The sequence below is a fragment of the Salmo salar genome, chromosome 10, assembly GCF_965601325.2.
Source record: "Salmo salar chromosome 10, fSalSal1, whole genome shotgun sequence".
Classification (NCBI taxonomy): Eukaryota; Metazoa; Chordata; class Actinopteri; order Salmoniformes; family Salmonidae; genus Salmo; species Salmo salar.
The window spans coordinates 121,860,743-121,882,479 of NC_138300.1; the positions used below are offsets into that span (position 1 = coordinate 121,860,743).

Consider the following 21,737-nt stretch of genomic DNA (forward strand, 5'->3'; position numbering starts at 1 on the left):
ATATGTTTTCACCTGGTCACATCCAGCTGATGTTTTGTGCATTGAAGTCCACAAGCAAAGGGAAAAAGGTGAGAGGAGGAGTGCGCAACGACGGTAGAAGGAATACAACGTGGCTGCTATGAAAGTGAATTGTGTTTACGTGTGATCAGGGGTGTATTCATTCTGCCGACTCTGTTGAAAAACATTTCTTAAAAACGGAAGCAAACTGAACAAAAACATAGCCGAATTTGTCCAATAGTAACTAAAAGATTTACACCCTAGATCAGCAAGATGCAGGTAAGAGTGGGCAAGGCAGTATTGAACGGGTCACTGTCAAATCAAATCAACCTGTGTGCACCTGTTGTAAACGTTCATTCATAGGTTAGGTTGAGGCAACCTCACGATGGGTACAGGGGAACATTAGAAGACATTGTAGTATCCTAAACCCATCACTGTTACATTGAACTGGGTGAATATGAATGACAGTATCCTAAACCCATCACTGTTACATTGAACTGGGTGAATATGAAGGACAGTATCCTAAACCCATCACTGTTACATTGAACTGGGTGAATATGAAGGACAGACGTCCAATATGCTGTAATAGAAATAAGGCCCTTCTCCAAAAGAAAAAGATAGTCCTCCCTCATCTTAAACGGCACTGACCGCCACTGGACTATGATCATTAGTCATGTAATGCCTGGTGAGATCACTATCAGGAATAACAACACTTTGTATTGTCTTAAATGAGAACACCATTACTCAACAACACTAAATTAAAAAAAGTGCAGTGTGTGTGAATTCCAATATGTAAAACATGTCTCAGATATGGTATAGCCTTTTTGCTATAAAAATATGTGCACTTGTGTGACTCATAAAGGATACTGTAGCAACAGTACTTGTGGTTTCCCACTCTGGGGTGATGGCCTGTCACTGTTAAGTAAAGTGCCTTCACAAAGTATTTAACCCTTTGACTTTCCACATTGTACTGCATTACAGACAGAATTTAACATTTCTTGAATTTAGATTTTTTTTGTGGGGGGGGGGGGTCACTGGCCTACTGCGCGCACACACACACACAATGTCGAAGTACGTTTTTATTTAAATTTTTTGAAAATGAAAAGCTGAAATGTCTTGAGTCAATAAGTATTCAACCCCTTTGTAATGGCAAATCTAACATTTCAGAAGTAAAAATGTGCTTAACAAGTAACATAAGAAGTTGCATGGACTCACTGTGTGCAATAGTGTTGAACAGGATTATTTTTAATGAATACCTCATGTTCCCTCAGAGACAAGGGAGGTTTCCCCAATTCCTCGCAAAGGGCACCTACCTACTGGTAGATGGGTTAAAAAATTAAAAAAATGTATTAAAAAAATAACAATAATTAAAAGCCGACATTGAATATGTCTTTGAGCATGGTGAAGTTATTACACTTTGGATGGTGTATCAATACACCCAGTCACTACAAAGATACAGGTGTCCTTCCTAACTCAGCTGCCGGAGAGGAAGGAAACCATGAGGCCAATGGTGACTTTAAAACCGTTAGAGTTTAATGGCTGTGATAGCTGAAAACTGATCATGGATCAACATTGTAGTTGCTCCACAATACTAACCTAAATGACGGAGTGAAAAGAATGAAGCCTGTACAGAATTAAAAAAATATTCCAAAACATGCATCCTGTTTGCAACAAGGCACTAAAGTAATACTAACTTTTTGTCCTGAATACAAATTGTTATATTGTTTGGGGAAAATCCAATAAGACATTATCGAGTACCACTTTTCATATTTTCAACCATAGTGGTGGCTGCATCATGTTATGGGTATGCTTGTCATCATTAAGGACTGGGGAGATTCAGGATAAAAAATTTTTTTTAAAGAAACTGAATGGGGCTAAGCACAGGTAAAATCCTTAAGGAAAACCTGGTTCAGTGTGCTTTCCACCAGACACTGGGAGACAAATTCACCTTTCAGCAGGACAATAACCTAAAAACACAAGGCCAAATCTACACCGGAGTTGCTTAACAAGAATATTCCTGAGTGGTGAGTTTGTTTAGACTTAAATCTACAGCAAGACTTGAACATGGTTGACTAGCTATGATCAACAACCAATTTGCTTGAAGAACTTTGAAAATAATAAAAATGGGCAAATATTATACAATCCAGATGTGCAAAGCTCTTACAGACTTACCCAGAAAGACTCACAGCTGTAATCACTGCCAAAAGGTGAGTCTAACATGCATTGGACTCAGGGGTATGAATACTTACTCAAATTAGATATTTCTGTATTTCATTTTTCAATACATTTGCAAACATTTCTAAAAACATGTTTTCATTACGGGGTATTTTGTGTAGTTTGGTGGGGGGGGGGGGGGGGGAACGATTTAATCCATTTTGAATTCAGGCTGTAACACCAACTGCGGAATAAGTCAAGGGGTATGAATACTTTCTGAAGGTTCTGTAGCCCTGGATTGTCCATCCATATGCATTAAGAGCAACACAGGGTGAATTTGCCAGTTCATTGACAACTTTGGCTTATATAGACCCGTTTGCTGAAATGCATTTTATTATCGAACGGTTAGGTACGGTTAGGTATAGCCCAATAACAAAAAGAACTTCAAACCTCTTTCAGTAATAGCTCGTTTTCAGTTTCCCCTCCCCACTCAGACCAAATCTAAGACAGGTCTAGCAAAAGTTAGATAAAAAGCTATTTCTGTCCACTTTAAAATGGAAATCTATTACAGTAATGTACTTTAATTGTTATCAAGAAATTACTTGATATTCATATAAAAAAACAGCTGCATTGGGCCTTTAAATCTAAAGAGGTAAGAGAGAGTACATGGCAACACAGAAACATAAATACCCTGATGAAGACAGACCTGTTCCCTGTGAGGAGGACACAGAGTTCCATACTACATCATTCTGTAACAGCCTACTGTCAAATTGTTTCATCTCATGTTCCAGTTTTACTTCGTTTTGTACTTTTTGTCTGAACTCAAAACAAGGAGTCAACCTCTCCAACAGCTCTCTCGCGTACTGTTAATGACCTGTTCCCTCACAGCCTTACACTAAACCACCAGAGGTGGGACCAAGAAATTAGAGTCACAAACATGTCTCAAGTCACAAGGTCCGAGTATCAAGCTAATGTGTCTATTTTAGGCAACTTTTCCTTATTTTGTCTAGAACATATTTTGATTATGTAATACTTAAATTCTAACACCAAATTCCAAATGCAAGCGTTAAGTAAATTAAAATCAATTTCAAGCAATTATGACATACCAAAAAGACCATTAGACCTATGCTAGTAATCATTACTTGATGCCCCATTGCTGGTGAGGTTGCAAAGTAAACTATTCATATTTTTGATCACTAAACAGTTTTTTTGGAGCTGCAATTCTATAGATATATGGCCATCCTCCCTCCATGACGTTTGTGATGCACACGATTCTATACAGTGCCTTGCAAATGTATTCAAAGCCCTTGGATTCCTTCAAAAATTATTGTTACAAAGTTCGATTAATGTCAAAGTGGAATGTGAACGTGGAAGGAAAATGGTACATACATTTATTTTAAATAAAATGAATACAAAGTAAATAACGCAAATATAGTCGTTGATTAAGTATTCCCCCCTCCCTGACTCAATACATGTTAGAGACACATTTGGCATAAATTACAGCTGTGAGTCTTCTTGGGTAAGTCTATAAGAGCTTGGAATACTATCCCATTATTCTTTACAATATTTTCTTACAAAAAAAATTCACTGTCTTCTTGGTAAGAAACTCCTGTGTAGATTTGGCCTTGTGTTTTAGGTTATTGTCCTGCTGAAAGGTGAATTTCTCTCTCTGTGTCTGGTGGAAAGCAGACTGAAGCATGTTTTCCCGCTAAAATTTTGTCTTTGCTTAGCTTCCATCCCATTTATTCTTATCCTGAAAATCTCCCCGGAATTTGCTGATGTCAAGCAAAGACCACCATGCTTGAAAAAAAAAAAGGCAGTTACTCAGTGATGTGTTGTTTGCTCCAAACATAGGGCTTTGCATTTAGGCCAAAAAGTGTATTCCTAGGCAGTGTTTTATTTTCTTCTTCTTCAGTATTTATTTAGTGCCTTGGTTGCATACATATGAATGTTCAGGAATATTTGTATTGTTCTTTTCGCTCCGTCAAATCAGGTGTTTATTGTGGAGTCACTACAATGGTGTTGCTCCTCTCCCATTGAACTCTGATCGTTTTAAAAACGTCTACAATGGCAACATCCCTGAGCCGTTTCCTCCCTGTCCTGCAGCTCAGTTCAGAAGGACGACTGGATCTCTGATGTGTTTGGGTAGTTTAATACATAATCCACAGCATAAATATTAACTTGACCAGGCTTAAAGCGATATTCAGTCTGATCTGTTATGGTTACCCTTCTACCAATCACAGCCCTTTGAGGCTTTCATTGAACCTGTGCTTGAAATTCAATACTTGACTGAGAGACCTTACAGATGTACAGTGCATTCGGTAAGTATTCAGACCCCTTCACTTTTTCCACATTGTTAAGTTAGACTTATTCTAAAATGGGTTCAATTGTCCCCCCCTGTTCAATCTACACACAATACCCCATAATGACAAAGCAAAAACAGGTGGACATTTTTGCTAATTTATAAAAAAATAAAAATCACATTTACATAAGTATTCAGACCCTTTACCCAGTGCTTTGTTGAAGCATCTTCGGCAGCAATTACAGCCGTATCTTCTTGGGTATGACGCTACAAGCTTGGCACACATGTATTTGGGGAGTTTCTCCCATTCTTCTCTGCAGATCCTCTTAAGCTCTGTCAGGTTGGATGGGGAGCGTTGCTGCACAGCTATTTTCAGGTCTCTCTAGAGATGTTTCGATCTGGTTCAAGTCAGGGCTCTGGCTGGGCCACTTAAGAACAATCAGAGACTTGTCCCGAAGCCGAAGCCACTCCTACATTGTCTTGGCTGTGTGCTTAGGGTTGTTGTCCTGCTGGAAGGTTAACCTTCGCCCCAGTCTGAGGTCCTGAGTGCTCTGGAGTAAGTTTTCATCAAGGATCTCTCTGTACTTTGCCCCGTTCATCTTTCCCTCAATCCTGACTAGCCTCCCAGTCCCTGCAACTGAAAAACATCCCCAGAGCATGATGCTGCCACCACCTTGCTTCACCATACGGATAGTGCCTGATTTCCTCCAGACATGAAGCTTGGCATTGAGGCCAAAGAGCTCAGTCTTGGTTTCATCATACCTGAGAATCTTGTTTCTCATGGTCTGGGAGTCCTTAACCTGTTGGGGCTACAGGTTAGCAATGAACCCCGAGTCAGGATTGCTAACAAGGCTGGAAATTCAAAACATCAAAAATCTAATAATTTCAATTTCTCAAACAATCAACTATTTTACACAATTTAAAAAGATAAACATCTCCTTAATCTAACCACATTGTTCGATTTTCAAAGAGGCTTTACGGCAAAAGCATAAAGTTAGATTATGTTAGGACAGTACATAGCCACAAAAGTACAAACATCCATTTTCAATTCAAGGTCAGGCGTCACCAAAAGCAGAAACCAGCTAGAATTATGCACTAACCTTTGTCAATCTCCATCAGATGACACTCCTAGGACATTATGTTATACAATACATGCATTTTTTGTTCCATCAAGTTCATATTTATATCCAAAAACAGCATTTTACAGTAGCGTGAAATTCAGATTTTTTTCTTCTCTGAAATGCTTCCGGTGAACATAACAAAATTACTATTCGAAAACATTGGTAAATTATAATATTGTCATTCAAAGAATAATATATTATCATCTCGTAATTGCTACCGAATGGCCAGATCTCAAAATAACTTTACTGGGAAATCACATTTTGCAATAAACGGGGTGCTATGCTAAGAACAACAAGCTATGCTATACAGTTAGCATCATCTAATATCGATAATAACATTGTAAATATCCCCTTACCTTTGATTATCTCCATCAGAAGGCACTGCCAGGAATCCCAGGTCCGGAACAAATGTGGTTTCTTTTGACAAAGTTCATAATTTATGTCCAAATAACACCAAGTAGTTAGCGTTCATTATGCTCCCACAAAACGTGGTGGGGGGGGGTGTAAAATCACGCCGAAAAGCTAAAAAAACCTAGTAAATAATCCATTTACGTTCGTTCAAACATGTCAAACGTTGTTTAGCATTAATCTTTTGGTCCATTTTTAACGTTAAACATCAGTAATATTTTCACACAACCTATCCTATGTCTAGATAAACTATTATGACAAACTCACGCTTCTCAGATTTATGCGCAGGCGCAACAAAATGAAGTGACGACATGTCAACTTCCTTGCATTCCAATTTGCTCTCTGTTTATCATAGACGCTTCAAACAACTTTATAAAGATCGTTGACATCTAGTGGAAGCCGTAGGTGTTGCGAAATGAATCCTTTCTCACTATGGTATCTATAAAACAATGACACTAAATAGTACAGTCACAAAATTCACTTTTTTTAAATCTATTTTTCACAGGTTTTTGCCTGCAATATGAGTTTTGTTATACTTACAGACACCATTCAAACTGTTTTAGAAAATTCAGAGTGTTTTCTATCCGAATGTGTTAATAACATGCATATCCTAGCTTCTGAGTTGGTGTAGGAGGCAGTTAAAAATGGGCACATATTTTTTTCAAAATTTCTCAATACTGCCCCCGAGCCCCAACAGGTTTTAAGGTGCCTTTTGTCAAACTCAAAGCAGGCTGTCTTGTGCTTTTTACTGAGGAGTGGCTTCCGTCTGGTCACTACTATAAAAGGCCTGATTGGTGTACTGCAGAGATGGGAGAAGGTTGTCCTTCTGGAACAATCTCCACAGAAGAAGTCTGGAGCTCGGTCAAAGTGACCATCAGGTTCTTGGTCACCTCCCTGACCAAGGACCTTCTCCGTTTTGGCCGCTCAGTTTGGCGAGCGGCCAGCTCAAAGAAGTCTTGGTGGCTCCAAACGTCCTCCATTTTAAGAATGATGGGAGGCCAGCGTTCTTGGGGACCTTCAATGCTGCAGACATTTTTTGGTACTCTTCCCCAGTTCTGTGCCTCGACACAAACTTTCAGAAGAGGCAACGGCATATGATTTCCCCGTTTGTGCATGTGGGGTGTGGTTATATATGCCTCTTTGTGTAGCCGTTAGCAATGATGCTAACGACAACCTTCTTCTGGTTGACGGAAAGGCTTCCAACACCGTCTCAACTAAATGTTATCTACAAGTAGCCTATGCATACTTGGCATAATGCATCAATCCAGGGTATTTTGTTTTGTAAACTCTACCATCACGTGCCTTACAAAAACCCCACTAAACAGCCTCTTGCTAGGTGTACATTTGAATTCATTATTATTTTTCCCCCCATACCTCGAATATGGTCTCCTGATGTACTTTAAGCATTGTTGTGGACTTATAAAAAACACATTTTGTTGTTTTTCCCTATCCAGAAAAAAAGTGGATGAGAGAGCAGAAAAACTGGGAGAATTATGAAACCTGAAAATACAAAAAAAAACATGAAAACAGAATTCGGAAAACTAAATGGAATTATTCTAAAAATAAAAACAGATTTTATAATAGAAAGTGGATCATTTTGTACATGTATTAAAACTGCAAGTCTGACCAATTCCAGTCCTAAGATCATTATTTATTTTCATTACAAAGAATCCATATGATGGAAAACCATCCCAGTGACAGAGAACTGTGTAGATGACATAGAAAGGCAACAGAAAGCTTGGCGACGGATAGCCATGGTCAGTGGAGGATCAAATTTTGTTAACTGGGCCACCATCTGCTTGGTCTGCGCCGCGGGTGCCCAGGAAAGCGTGCGTCGAGCCCAGGAAAGCGTGCATCGAGCCCAGGAAAGCGTGCATCTGGGCATCTGGAACTTGGACAGCTGCTTGTGCTGTCAAGGCCAGCGTGCAGTGATGTCTGAGCCTCTGGGACAGCCATGCTACTGTTGGCAGACCAGCAACAACGCAACAGAGGCCAGACACTAATCTCAACCATCTCAGCTATCACTGCAGTACAGTTGTGCTAAGTTGGCTGGATGTCCTTTGGATGGTGGATCATTCCTGATACAAAACAGGAAACTGTTGAGCGTGGAAAAAACCCCAGCAGTATTGCTTTTTGAATAGAAATGTTCAGAACTTGTGAAACATCACAGCACTGTAGAAAAATACATGGCTAATCAAAATCAAAACTAGATGGTGTTCTGAGATAGATGGGAGGGGTTTAGGGTAGCTGTAGGGTGGGACTAAAAACAAAACAAAAAAATAACTAAATGTAAAATATACTGTGTCCATAAAATGTATATAGTATGCATGAGCTGGAACTAGAAACCTACGTATTGTTCTCCATTAGTTTACTAGAATTAGGGGAAGGGTGGTAGGGTTAGGGGCAAACATATTTAAAAATAGTGTGCGTGTGTGCAGGTACAGTGCATTCAGGAAGTATTCAGACCCCTTCACTTTTTTCCACATTTTCTGACGTTACAACCAAGATAAGGGGATATAGTTGTATGTCCTTTGGATGGTGGATCATTCTTGATACAAACAGGAAACTGTTGAGCGTGAAAAACCCAGCAGCATTGCTTTTCAAATAGAAAGGTTTAGAACTTGTGAAGTGTGTGTGTGTGTTAGTGTTACAGTGCATTCTGAAAGCATTCAGACCCCTTCACTTTTTGTTCCGTTACAGACTTATTCTTAAATGGATTAAATTGTTTGAAAAGGGGGAAGGAGTCTGAATACTTTCCGATTGCAACGTATACAGTATAGACATCTGATGGTTCTGACTTAGAATATGTGGACAACTACAAATACCTAGGTGTCTGGTTAGACTGTAAACTCTCCTTCCAGACTCACATTAAGCATCTCCAATCCAAAATTAAACCTAAAATCCGCATCCTATTTCACAACAAAGCCTCCTTCACTCACGCTGCCAAACATACCCTCGTAAAACTGACCATCCTACCAATCCTCGACTTCGGCGAAGTCATTTACAAAATAGCTTCCAATACTCTACTCAGCAAATTGGATGCAGTCTATCACAGTGCCATCTGTTTTGTCACTAAAGCCCCATATACTACCCACCACTGCGACCTGTATGCTCTCATCGGCCAGCCCTCGCTACATATTCGTCGCCAAACCCACTGGCTCCAGGTCATCTATAAGTCTTTGCTAGGTAAAGCTCCACCTTATCTCAGCTCACTGGTCACCATAACACCCACCCGTAGCACGCGCTCCAGCAGGTATATCTCACTGGTCATCCCCAAAGGCAATACCTCCTTTGGCCGCCTTTCCTTCCAGTTCTCTGCTGCCAATTACTGGAACGAATTGCAAAAATCACTGAAGTTGGAGACTTATATCTCCCTCACTAACTTTAAACATCAGCTATCTGAGCAGCTCACCGATCACTGCAGCTGTACACAGCCCATCTGTAAATACCCCATCCAATCTACCTACCTCATCCCCATATTGTTTTTATTTACTTTTTTTTTGCTCTTTTGCACACCAGTATTTCTACTTGCACATCATCATTTGCACATCTATCACTCCAGTGTTAATTTGCTAAATTGTAATTAGTTCGCTACTATGGCCGATTTATTGCCTTACTCCATTTGCACACACTGAATATAGATTTTTCTATTGTGTTATTCCATGTGTAACTCTGTGTTCTTTTTTGTCGCACTGCTTTGCTTTATATTGGCCAGATCGCAGTTGTAAATGAGAACTTAACTGGCCTTTCTGGTTAACTAAAAGGTGAAATGTATATATTTATTTATCTATCCGTGTGCCTCTGGGATGACTGAGGGCTGAGTGGCTCCCTGCACTGCATCAGTAGCCCATCAAAGCCAACTCTAGAGGCCGATCTGAATCTCAAACATCTGCAGTCCTGTACTTCCTTTCCACTGTGCATTTTAACAGTGAGAGATGCCAACCACAACCAGTCGTCCTGTGTGGCTTCCTTTGTAAGCGCTAGAACAAAAAGGTTATGGGTTTCATTTCCACAGGGATTACAAACTAAAAATAAGACGTATTCACTGTACCGTAAGTCACTTTGAATGAAGCCAAAACTACAGGAAGACCAAGTGAATGTCGACCATAGGCTACCACTGCCAGATGCTTCCATCTACTCGACACCCAACCATTTACAGGAATATAAAAACATCTCTGCAGCTCCACACCATCAACGGAACCCCCCGGGGGCAAACGCCGAAACACAACACCTACCACTGAGATAAGCCTATCTTCTATATCCAACCATTTAAAAATCAGACTCACTGTTGCAGAAAATGTATCGTAGTCCACTGAGCAATATATATTCATGTGTGTATCGTAGTCCACTGAGCAATATTATATATATCTCAAATGTGGTGACCTCTGACCCTATTGGAATCTACAACATTGTTTTTACCTTTATTTAACTAGGCAAGTCAGTTAAGAACAAATTCTTATTTTCAATGACGGCCAGTTAACTGCCTTGTTCAGGGGCAGAACGACATATTTGAACCTTGTCAGGTCGGGGATTCGAACTTGCGACCTTTCGGTTACTAGTCCAACGCTCTAACCACTAGGCTACGCTGCCGTCCCATTATGATGATAATCATGTTGTCAAGCGCCTCATTGGCCGGTTCCCATTCCAAGAACATTCCACCTTCAGGATACCCTCTGTTCCTCACAGATCTCTAAGGATTTAAAGCTGTAATCAGTAGTTTAAACAATAAAGCATTCTCCAGGTCACTGTTTTGGTAAAAACAAAAAAAGCTGAGGGACGGGGCTGGAGAAATGTAACCACAATCATAGGCACAGAGCTATGGATGCAAGGACTGATCATCCATGATATCAAAAGTATAGGTTTTAATATTGAGGCTATATAGTGTTTGTTTAAATTTACTTTGTTTACAAACATTGGAGTAAAACAAGCTTGTATGATATTTTGGGTTCTGATGGAGTGTGACAGTTGAGCTCAGCTCATGAGGCATTTAGTTTTATAAGTTATATTCTTCAAGAATCAAAAAAAGGGTACATATCATTCCTGTATAAATCCCCAAAATGCCCATTTAATATTTGCAGCAGCAATGTGAGATGGAGGACATTTGTCAATGGCCATCACTCTCCTTGGTCAAATAGCCCTTACAAAGCCTAGAGGTGTGTTGGGTCATTGTCCTGTTGAAAAACAAATGATAGCACAAACCAGACGAGATGATGCATCCCTGCAGAATGCTTGTGTTGCCATGCTGGTTAAATGTGCCTTGAATTCTAAATAAATCACTGAGTGTCACCAGCAAAGCACCCTCACACCTCCATTCTTCACAATGGGAACTACACATGCAGAGAGCATCTGTTCCTACTCTACGTCTCAAAGACAGAGGTCGGAACCAAAAATCTCAAATTAGGACTCATTAGACCAAAGGACAGATTTCCACCGATCTAATGTCCATCTAATGTCCATTGCTTGTGTTTCTTGGCCCAGTTTCTTCTTCTTATTGGTGTCCTTTAGTAGAGGTTTCTTTGCAGCAATTCGACCATGAAGGCCTGATTCACGCAGTCTCCTCTGATCAGTTGATGTTGAGATTTGTCTGTTACTTTAACTCTGTGAAGCATTTATTTGGGCTGCAATCTGAGGTGCTGTTATCTCTAATGAACTTATCCTCTGCAGCAGAGGTAACTCTGGGTCTTCCTTTCCTGTGGCGGTCCTCATGAGAGCCAGTTTCATCACAGCGCTTGATGGTTTTGGCGACAGCGCTTGAAGAAACTTTCAAAGTTCTTGTAATTTTCCAGATTGACTGACCTTCATGTCTTAAAGTAATGATTGACTGTCATTTCTCTTTGCTTATTTGAACTGTTCTTGCCATGATATGGACTTGGTATCTTCTGTATACCACCCCTACCTTGTCAAAACAACTGATTGGCTCAAACGCATTAAGGAAAGAAATTCCACAAATCAACTTAAGGCACACCTGTTAATTGAAATGCATTCCAGGTGACTACCTCATGAAGCTGGTTGAGAGAATGCCAAGAGTGTGCAAAGCTGTCATAAGAATGTCAAAATATAAAAATACATTTAGATTAACACTTTTTTGGTTACTACACGATTCCATGCATTTTTTTTAATCTTTTTTTCCCATAGTTGATGTCTTCACTATTATTCTACAATGTAGAAAATAGTAAAAAGAAAAACCCTGGAATGAGTAGGTGTGTCCGAAACCTTTGACTGGTACTCTATCTATCTATCTATCTATCTATCTATCTATATACAATATTCTTTTTTAACTCGATTTTCTTAAAACTGCATTGTTGGTTAAGGGTTTGTAAGTAAGCATTTCACTGTAAGGTCTACACCGGTTGTATTCGGCGTAGGTGACAAAATTTGATAACTCACTCAATATCGTGGATAGAGCGTATGCTACCGTACCTGTAGACTTCCTCATTGCGCTAATTCTAGTTAGCATTAGCTCGCAAACATACCCAACTTCCATCATACAATGTTCTACCCCAAAAACATAGCAAAACGACAATCTAGGTGTCATCTAAAATAACCTTAATTTATAAAGTAGAACCCATCTATGTGAAGCTAGCCACAATTGTGGAATTTACGGTTTGTCTTCAAAATAAAAGTGTGTCATTGGCAGTGATGCAAATGAATACAAATAGTAGAATTATGCCATACTTTTATTTTGAAGGCTAATCGCAAAGTCCACAATTGTGGCTAGCTTCACATAGATGGGTCCTACTTTATAAATTAAGGTTATTTTAGATGACACCTAGATTGTCGTTTTGCTATGTTTTTGGGGTAGAACATTGTTTGCATCCATCGGCTAGCTAACTAGCTTTTATTTTTTTATGACCAGCACTGTAGGTGCGCAGACAACTTTACCAGCATCATAGCATAGGTATCAATGAATCGTTGTGACATATGAAATTCAAGTGATAGTTATTACACATTGATTACACTACGTAAAAAAATGAACGCTTTAAATTATGTGACGTGCAGTCAGTCAAACAGCACAGCAAGTAAGTGAAAGAAATAGGTTGTGATTATGGTTTACTGGTAATGGGGACATACGTAAATGCCAACAAAATAACTTTTTGGTCAGTGTGGTGTGTGTGTGTGTGTGTGTGTAACCTTTATTTAACTAGGCAAGTCAGTTAATAAGAACAAATTCTTATTTACAATGACGGCCCGTATGACGCTGGGCCAATTGTGCGCAGCCCTACGGGGCTCCCAATCACAGCCGGATGTGACACAGCCTGGATTCGAACCAGGGACTGTAGTGACGCCTCTTGCACTGAGATGCAGTGCCTTAGACCGCTGCGTCCATGTGTGTGTGTTAACTATTTAACTGTACTAGAATGCTTTAAAAAAAAAATTTAAAGGCAGTAAAAATGTTAAATATCGGTATCGTTTTTTTGGCAAGTATAATATCAGATATCGGTATCGACCAAAAATGTCATATCAGTGCATCACTACTGGAAATTGCCAGAGGCGTTAGGATATTATCAACGATATTTAGGTGTCGATACGATATATGTATATGAGATTCTCAATGTTTTGTGATTTGAATGGCACACATACACAACCCATGTCTAAATTGTCTTAAGGATTAAAAAAAATGTATTTAAAAAAATAAATAAAAAAATCCTTCTTTAACCCATCTCCTCTACACTGATTGAAGTGGAATTAACAAGTGACATCAATAAGGGATCATAGCTTTTCACCTGGTCAGTCCTGTCACGGAAAGAGCATGAAGACCACGTGTCAAACTCGTTCCACAGAGGACCGAGTGTCTGCGGGTTTTCGTACTTGATTGATGAATGAAGGTCACTAATTACTAAAGGAACTCCCATCATCTAGGTCTTAATTGAAAGGAAAAAAAAAAAAACCTGCAGACACTCGGTCTTCTGTGGAATGATTTTGACATCCCTGACGTAGAAGCTGAGATGTGATTTGCTCCAACAGCGACCAATCATGAAACACATCAGGCCTGTTTTCCAGACACAAAGGATTCTCAGTTGAAAGTACTTTATTAGTCCAAGAACTGGCTTATATTAAATTAATTTGTGTCCCTTTCGGGAAAATATCTTAATAGGTCTCCGGAACCACGAACCAGCCCCTTGACTTAGCATTTGTTTACATGTCCAACGTTCACAGTGATCGAACCGTTGTCATGGGTGAAGAAAGGTCAAGGAGGGTGTTAGTTTCCCTCAGAGCAGGAAAACAGGAGAATACTGTTTGGCTCGCAACACAATCCCTGCGTTCAGTCAGCTGACATTTATGTAGCCCGTCGGCTTTTATACAAACCACACACACACGGTAGGAACAAAGAAAGACTCCACTTTCAACAACTTCTCTTGCCAGGCATCGCATCTACTGTATACAGATGGCTGCAGCGATAGTTCCAGTAACCTCTCTGTGTATAATATGCCTGCCCTACACGAATTTGCGTGTAGGGCAGGGAATACCCATCTAAACACACCCAAATAGTACGGTCTTTACAGAGCAGGTCAAAACTAGAAGGCTGCTTCAAGAAGTAGGGGGGGGGGGTGATCTTCGCATGCACACACAGGAAAGAGGCAGCTTTCCCTGGCATGGTGTCTATCCAGATTTTCTTAAAAATAATTCTGACTTCAAGCTCAGAAAACTGTGCATACTGGGACACACATACACAAACAGTCCGTGACATGCATCGGACACCCACACACAGTCCTTGCCCTTGTTATATTCACTCTTGCAGAAGGAGGAAGAGAACATTATGCCAGGCACATTTTATACCATTCTGCCATGAAAGAGCCTGAAGCAATACTGTTATTGGCCCCGCCTCAAGTCCCTCTATTACATCCTTCCATTTGTCAAAGGGAAAGGTAATTTTCAGCTCTTTTTAAAGCACTTTAAAAAACAGCTTCTTTCTATAAAGAAGCAATCCATGTACATTTTTGTACTGAAGAGGCATTACATTTCCCTCATCTGTGAAAAAGGTGGGGTTTCCCCCCCCCCCCCCTCCTTTTAATTATGTGTGAACTGAAGATGACCAACCATTGGCAGATCTTGTTGAAGCACGAAGAGGAATGACAGAAAACAACAAGCAGAGAGATGTTCTGTAGGCTAGGCTACGCTAACACATTAACCCTATCAGTACCGAGATCCCAGCCCCCCCCCCCCCCCCCAAAAAAAAATTCATATTTTCATTTATCTGCATGTCCAGCCTTTATATTGAGCCTCACAATGAAGTGTTTTACAATGTTCTTTAAAGGACAACCAGAGCTACAAGTAGAACACAAAACTATTGGATATTAAACTGTTGCATTCATGAGTTTTACTGTCAAATGTACAACAAAAATAAAAAAATATTAAAAAAACTAAGGTCTGCCAAAGCAAAACCCTGATATGCTATAAGCCCAGAAATTGTTTGCTCAGTGGGAAATTAATATCCAACTAGTCAGTGACGAATGTGTGGCGTTTGGAGTTTGTGACAGCAACCATGTGAGCTTATTACAGTATTATAGACACCATGTCCTGGGATTTACTATGTAGAAGAACCCCTTACAGTATTATAGACACTATGTCCTGGGATTTACTATGTAGAAGAACCCCTTACAGTATTATAGACACTATGTCCTGGGATTTACTATGATCTATGTAGAATAACCCCTTACAGTATTATAGACACTATGACCTGGGATTTACTATGGTCTATGTAGAAGAACCCCTTACAGTATTATAGACACTATGTCCTGGGATTTACTATGGTCTATGTAGAAGAACCCCTTACAGTATTATAGACTCTATGACCTGGGATTTCCTATGTTGTTCTGTTGAATAACCCCTTACAGTATTATAGACACTATGTCCTGGGATTTCCTATGTAGAAGAACCCCTTACAGTATTATAGACACTATGTCCTGGGATTTACTATAGTCTATGTAGAAGAAACCCTTACAGTATTATAGACACCATGTCCTGGGATTTCCTATGATCTTCTATGTAGAAGAAACCCTTACCTTCTAATGATATTTGTGTAGCATCATTGAGCAAAACAGTCTCAGATTTTCACAGATGGCTTATCGTAGTTTGTAGCTCAAACCATTCAGACGTTTTCGTATAAAAGACTCAGACCCGGGCCCCTTCGGAATCCACCCTAGTCTCAAACACAGTTCTAGCTCAGCCCCCGTTAATCACACGGACCAATGACTCAAACACACAATCTTAAAAATGGGTTAGAAGTCCAAAACACACCAGCGATACAGTGGGACTCATTGGGTGACAACACCCTAGGACTTTCTTTTGGGGGAGGGGGGGGGGGGGTCAGCCCCCCCCAGACAGTATTTGAACATTTGAACACGTCATAAGCCTTGAATTATTACATTTTTTGAATTAGAGGAAATCAGCTTTAAAAAAAAAATACTGAAACATTTTCTCAGCCTCACGGTTCTGACTGGCGAGTCGCCATTTGCGTCGCCGAGCAATGAACAAAAATCTATAAAATCCAATTAACATTAACCCCCTCCACCAAATCATAACCTAATATGGATGCCAATGTTTTGGTCTAGCTTTGCATGCATACGTTTAATTTACTTCCCGCTTTCGCGGCAGCACCTGCCTGTTTTGAGGCACTCATTAGCTAACAACAGACAGGTGTGAACCAGATGGGTGTATTCATTACAGCGATTGTTGCAAAATTTTTAATCTGTTGCATTTTGCAACAGGGACCATTTACTCCAAAATACTCTTCAACGTGACATAAAATCTGTAGAGTTCTTAAAAAAAAATAAAAAAATAAAAAATAAGTTGTAGTTAATTTTAAATTGTATGGTTCTGGTGTCCATGCAGTGCCAGTCCAAACTGAATAGTCTGCGAAGTGTTTCGTACAAACCGCCAAACTTGTGATTCAGCGGAGTGAAGTCTGTGGGGTTTCTTAAACTTCTTCCAGACCCTTATTTTTTGTTGTTGTTGAGAGACACACGACTTAACTACAACTTATGTTTAAAGATAAAAAAAAACGTAACTCAACAGCGTTCGGAAGTAAAGGGTTTTGCAAAAGAATCAGCAAAATGTATATACCCCAGGTGTGCGTGTAAACATAAAACAAAACATTGGCATCCATTTTAGATTTTGATTTGTGGAGGGGGGGGGGGGGGGGGGGGGGGGCATCTAAAGACTGGATTTAAATGGGGGTTTTTTTTGCTCACTGCTCGGTGATGCAAACAGCGATTCTCTAAATCAGACATGTCTGCTGATTACGGATGCAGCGTCGGAAACAGGACACATGCTGCAAGCAGGTAGACTACAGTCATTCAGCTGAAAATTCTCAACTCCACAATGTGTACATCACATCTCAATGGAGTTGAGTGGGAATGAGTTTTCGGAGTATACCTCCGACTACATTGAATCTATCAGTCCATTATTTAAAACGCGTACCTTGTACCCATGTTTTGTCCTGTATAAAAATAGGTTATTTTCTTTGGGTGCTGCAATACATCGTTTTTTTGGGGGGGGTTTTATCATTGCGCTGTGTCATCCACTGTTTTCCAATGGCGTATGTCAACCGGTAGAGTAAGTTCAAAGGTCATTTTATTCAACATTCTGACTTGTAAAAAAGGAAAGTTTTTTTTTTTGCAGTGCTACACAGAGGTGTATTAGGCCACCTAGCCTGCAGAGTTTGACTCATACCATGGTGCCAACAGCTGTTACAATGACCACGTCTACATGCATGCCAATATACTGTTATTTGGGATACTCAAGGACTCTGCTTTTGAGATGACGCATATAGACATCATATCCCGTTTACAATAACTCAATTAAAGCTTGTATCCCGGTTAGAGAAACCAGAAAAAAAATATGCCAAATATATGTAAATCGATATTAGACAGGATACTGTGGCATGTAAACATCTTATTCTATTTACTTTTGTTTTTACATTTTAGCGGAAGCTTTTATCCAGAACGACTTACAGTCAGCGCATTCATCTTAAGATAGCGAGGTGGGTCAACCACAGATCTCAGTCATAGTAAAAAGTACATTACTCCTCAATAAAGTAGCTATCAGCAAAGTCAGTGTTAGTAGGGTCTGCCAGGCTCAGTTTCACATAGTATTCCAACTTAACTGCAAAAGGTGATTCTAACTAAAAAGTGTGGACACAGACTGTAGGCCTGACATGTAGCCTATAGTATTTATTCCTGCAGAAGTAAGTGTTTCTTGTAGTAAAATTAGAGTAAATGTTATAATTTTGTCTCAGGAACAAGAGTGGAGAATTTTTTTCTTTCATTTTGAGAAAATGTTCATGTGCGCTGGTGGACCTTGTGTAAACACGCCCTTTTTTTCAGCTACAGTTGACCACATTTCACTTTCAACCACATAAAATGTGTGAAATCGTTGTCACAGCTTTTCATTTCCTCACAACCAGAGGTGGAAAAAAAGTACCCAATTGTCATCCTTGAGTAAAAGTATAGATACTTTAATAGAAAGTTAAGTGAGTCAGCCAGTAAAATACTTTTAGACTTTTAGTCAAGTTTTAAAATATACTTATCAAAATGAATTGCTAAAATATACTTAAGTATCAAAAGTAAAAGTATAAATAATTTTAAATTCGTTATATTAAGCAAAGCAGACAGCAGCCTTTCATCTTGTTTTTTAAATGTATAGCTAGCCAGGGCACAGTCCAACATTATTTACAGAAGATACATGTGTTCAGTGAGTCTTCCAGGCCAGAGGTAGTGGGGATGACCACGTGTTCTTTTGATAAGCGCTTGGATTTGACCATTTTCCTGTCCTGCTAAGCATTCAAAATGTAACGAGTACTTTTGGTTGTCTGGGAAAATGTATGGAGTCAAAAGTACAGTATTTCCTTTAGGAATGTAGTGAAGTAAAAAAGTTGTCAAAATATAAATTGTTAAGTTAAGTGCAGATATCCCTAAAAACGAAGTAGTACTTTCAAGTATTTTTACACCACTGCTTACAACCAGTAAAGAAATTGATGTAATTTCGAATATTTGCAAGGAAAATCTCCCATGTTCCTAACAGAGGATCTATGCAAGCAGCACTTACACAGCCATGCTAGCCTCGGACTCTTGTGTTAGGGTTGAACTGGCTATTTGTATGCATAACCTTTATAATATTCCGGGGAAGCTATGCTACAATATTAAGTACATAAACTATGAGTAAATCAACTGTTGAAGACAAGAAGAACTACAACCGGCAACAGGAAGTGCGTCACGACGCTGGGATCAGCCTACACGCCGACGACAGGAGGAGCAAGTTTAAACCACGCTCCTCCTCCCTCGGACAGGCCAGCATTGAGCGGGAAATATCTCTCAGTATAAAAGAGAGAACAATAGGATGTGTCGCCCTCTTCTCTGTTTTGCCCTGCGAGGTAAAACAGCGAGACCGTATCTATACGAACCACACATATGCCACGCACGTGTTTGCATTAATTAAAGTACAGCTAAATCAGAAGTTACTATGTGCTGACTATTTTGTTCTGTTACCAGAAACGAACTGTCGCAACATTCACACTTGTTAGCCCTCACCTGAGGGCACGTAGGTAGCTATAGCCATGCTAGCCTCGGACTCACGTTAGCCCTCACCTGAGGGCACGCAGGTAGATATCAGCAGCCATGCTAGCCTCGGACTCACGTTAGCCCTCACCTGAGGGCACGCAGGTAGCTATCAGCAGCCAATCCAGTAAGGGTTGGAAGCTATAGCCAGCTTCGATTGGTCAATATCAACGCGACGTCGTGGAGTATGAGTCAAAACTTCAGTCCTGCGGTGTACAACTCCCTCGCCCGCTTCGCTTCCCTTCGTTGAAGATGAATGGGGCTCCGTAGTTTTATCGCCACCAAACGTGCTAGGATGGGCTTCCAGTGTAATCGTTTTCGCTCCCCAAGTGAGGCAGAAATGAAAGATAACTTTAGCGATGTCAAAGTTGATGCGTTCATTCCATCGCTGTATTACATTCTGATAAGCAAGGCTTTATTTAGTAGATTATTCGAAAGAGCGTCAAGTAATGACAGAAGATAAACTGTTGCATGTATGTATGTATGTATCTAATTATATACAAATTGACTAATAGTTTACCTAATGTCGGATTTGTTTCCCCCGCAACCCCCGTCAAAGAAAATCGTTCCGCTGTCCCTGGCCAAATTAGGAATATTCTGTTTATTCATAGCTGCAAGGATACTTGTGAGTGGGATATCAAAAGTGCTGATCAATTTATCCGGAAGAAGACCTTAACCGGGATATGAGCTATTAACGGGAATATTGGTGGTGACTGTTTCATCAAGGAATAATCAGAAGTGTCAAATGGGCAAGCGCCGTTGAACTTACCAATGCGTGATTCTTGAAATTCAATCAAAACACACATTCCACCAGACGTTACTTAATTAACTAATTTTTGCCCTCAATCTACCAATTTAAAAGATTGGTTATTTGTCCAAAGAAGTTAACATATCTTTCAAATGTAATAAAAAAATACATTCCACTACGCAAACCGACTGTTCTTGATAAGTTCTTGATAAATAAAAATAACATGCAAAGAAATGTTGAGCGAAATAAACGGAAGTTTGTGTCTACTTACAGTATAGAAAGCGAAGACAATCCAGAGTTTTCCTTTCACTAGTATTTGAACAGCAGCTTTTGAGCTGTGCTCTATGGGTTTGCAAACAGTGGGGTGGAGAATCCGACGGATGTATGCAGGTACCGTAACGGGAGGTACGCACAAGACAGCGCAGTATCATTACCGTAATATGTAGACTACTCGTTGCCGAGTAGGTTTTTCCATAAGCTCCGTCTTATTTTGAGAAATGCTATTCACTAATCCAAAAATCCTGACACGACGTGTTGCACCCCTTCTAGGGACGGCATGGGAAAGCTCGAGCAAGCCAGTGACTCAAGCCCCCGTAATAGGGTCAGAGACAGAGAATCCTAGTGGAGAGAGGGGGGCCGGCCAGGCAGAGACAGCAAAGGTGGTTCGTCACTCCAGTGCCTTGCCGTTCACCTTCGCATCCCTGGGTCAGACTACACTCAATCATAGGAGCCGAATGAAGAGTCTTCAGTAAAGACTTAAGGGTTGAGACTTAGTCTGCATCTCTCACATGGATCAGCAGACCATTCCATAAAAATGGATTAAGACATGTATGCTTGTTAACCCTCGCAAGGCTGCTCGCCCAGACGGCCTCAGGGCATGCGCAGACTGTCTGGCTGGAGTGTTTACGGATTTATTCAATCTCTTCCTATCCTAGTCTGCTGTCCCCACCTGCTTCAAGATGTCCACCATTGTTCCTGTACCCAAGGAAGTGAAGATAATAGAACTATCGCCCCGTAGCACTCACTTCTGTCATCATGAAGTGCTTTGAGAGGCTAGTTAAGGATCATATCACCTTCACCTTACCTGTCACTCTAGACCCACTTCAATTTGCTTACCGCCCCAATAGATCCACAGACGATGCAATCCACATCACACTGCACACTGCCCTATCCCATCTGAACAAGAGGAATACCTATGTAAGAATGCTGTTCATTGACTACAGCTTAGCCTTCAACACCATAGTACCCTCTAAGCTCATCATTAACCCCAGGGCCCAGGGTCTGAACCCCACCCTGTTCAACTGGGTCCTGGACTTCCTGACAGCCCCCCCCCCCCCCCCCCCCCCCTGTACTCCCTGTTCACCCATGACTGCATGGCCACGCACGCCTCCAACTCAATCATCAAGTTTGCAGACGACACAACAGTAGTAGGCCTGATTACCAACAATGAC

The 21,737-nt window shown here is 40.4% G+C and overlaps 1 protein-coding gene across 4 annotated transcripts in view; it reads right to left on the reverse strand.

Moving 5' to 3' along the window:
- Positions 1-21,491, reverse strand: part of LOC106561729 (tumor protein p53-inducible protein 11) — a 104,346-nt gene extending 82,855 nt beyond the window's left edge. Inside the window, exon 1 of one of the 4 annotated variants that reach the window (XM_082957453.1) lies at positions 21,403-21,491. Coding sequence is in view for 1 of the 4 variants with exons in the window: in XM_014125948.3 (XP_013981423.3) it covers positions 20,558-20,717 (160 nt within the window). In the remaining 3 variants the exon portion in view is untranslated. Of the gene's footprint in view, positions 1-20,557; positions 20,770-21,402 lie in introns of those variants that run through there. The other 3 variants (XM_045688572.2, XM_045688571.2, XM_014125948.3) reach the window with 3 other exon arrangements.
- Positions 21,492-21,737: the final 246 nt, after the last annotated feature.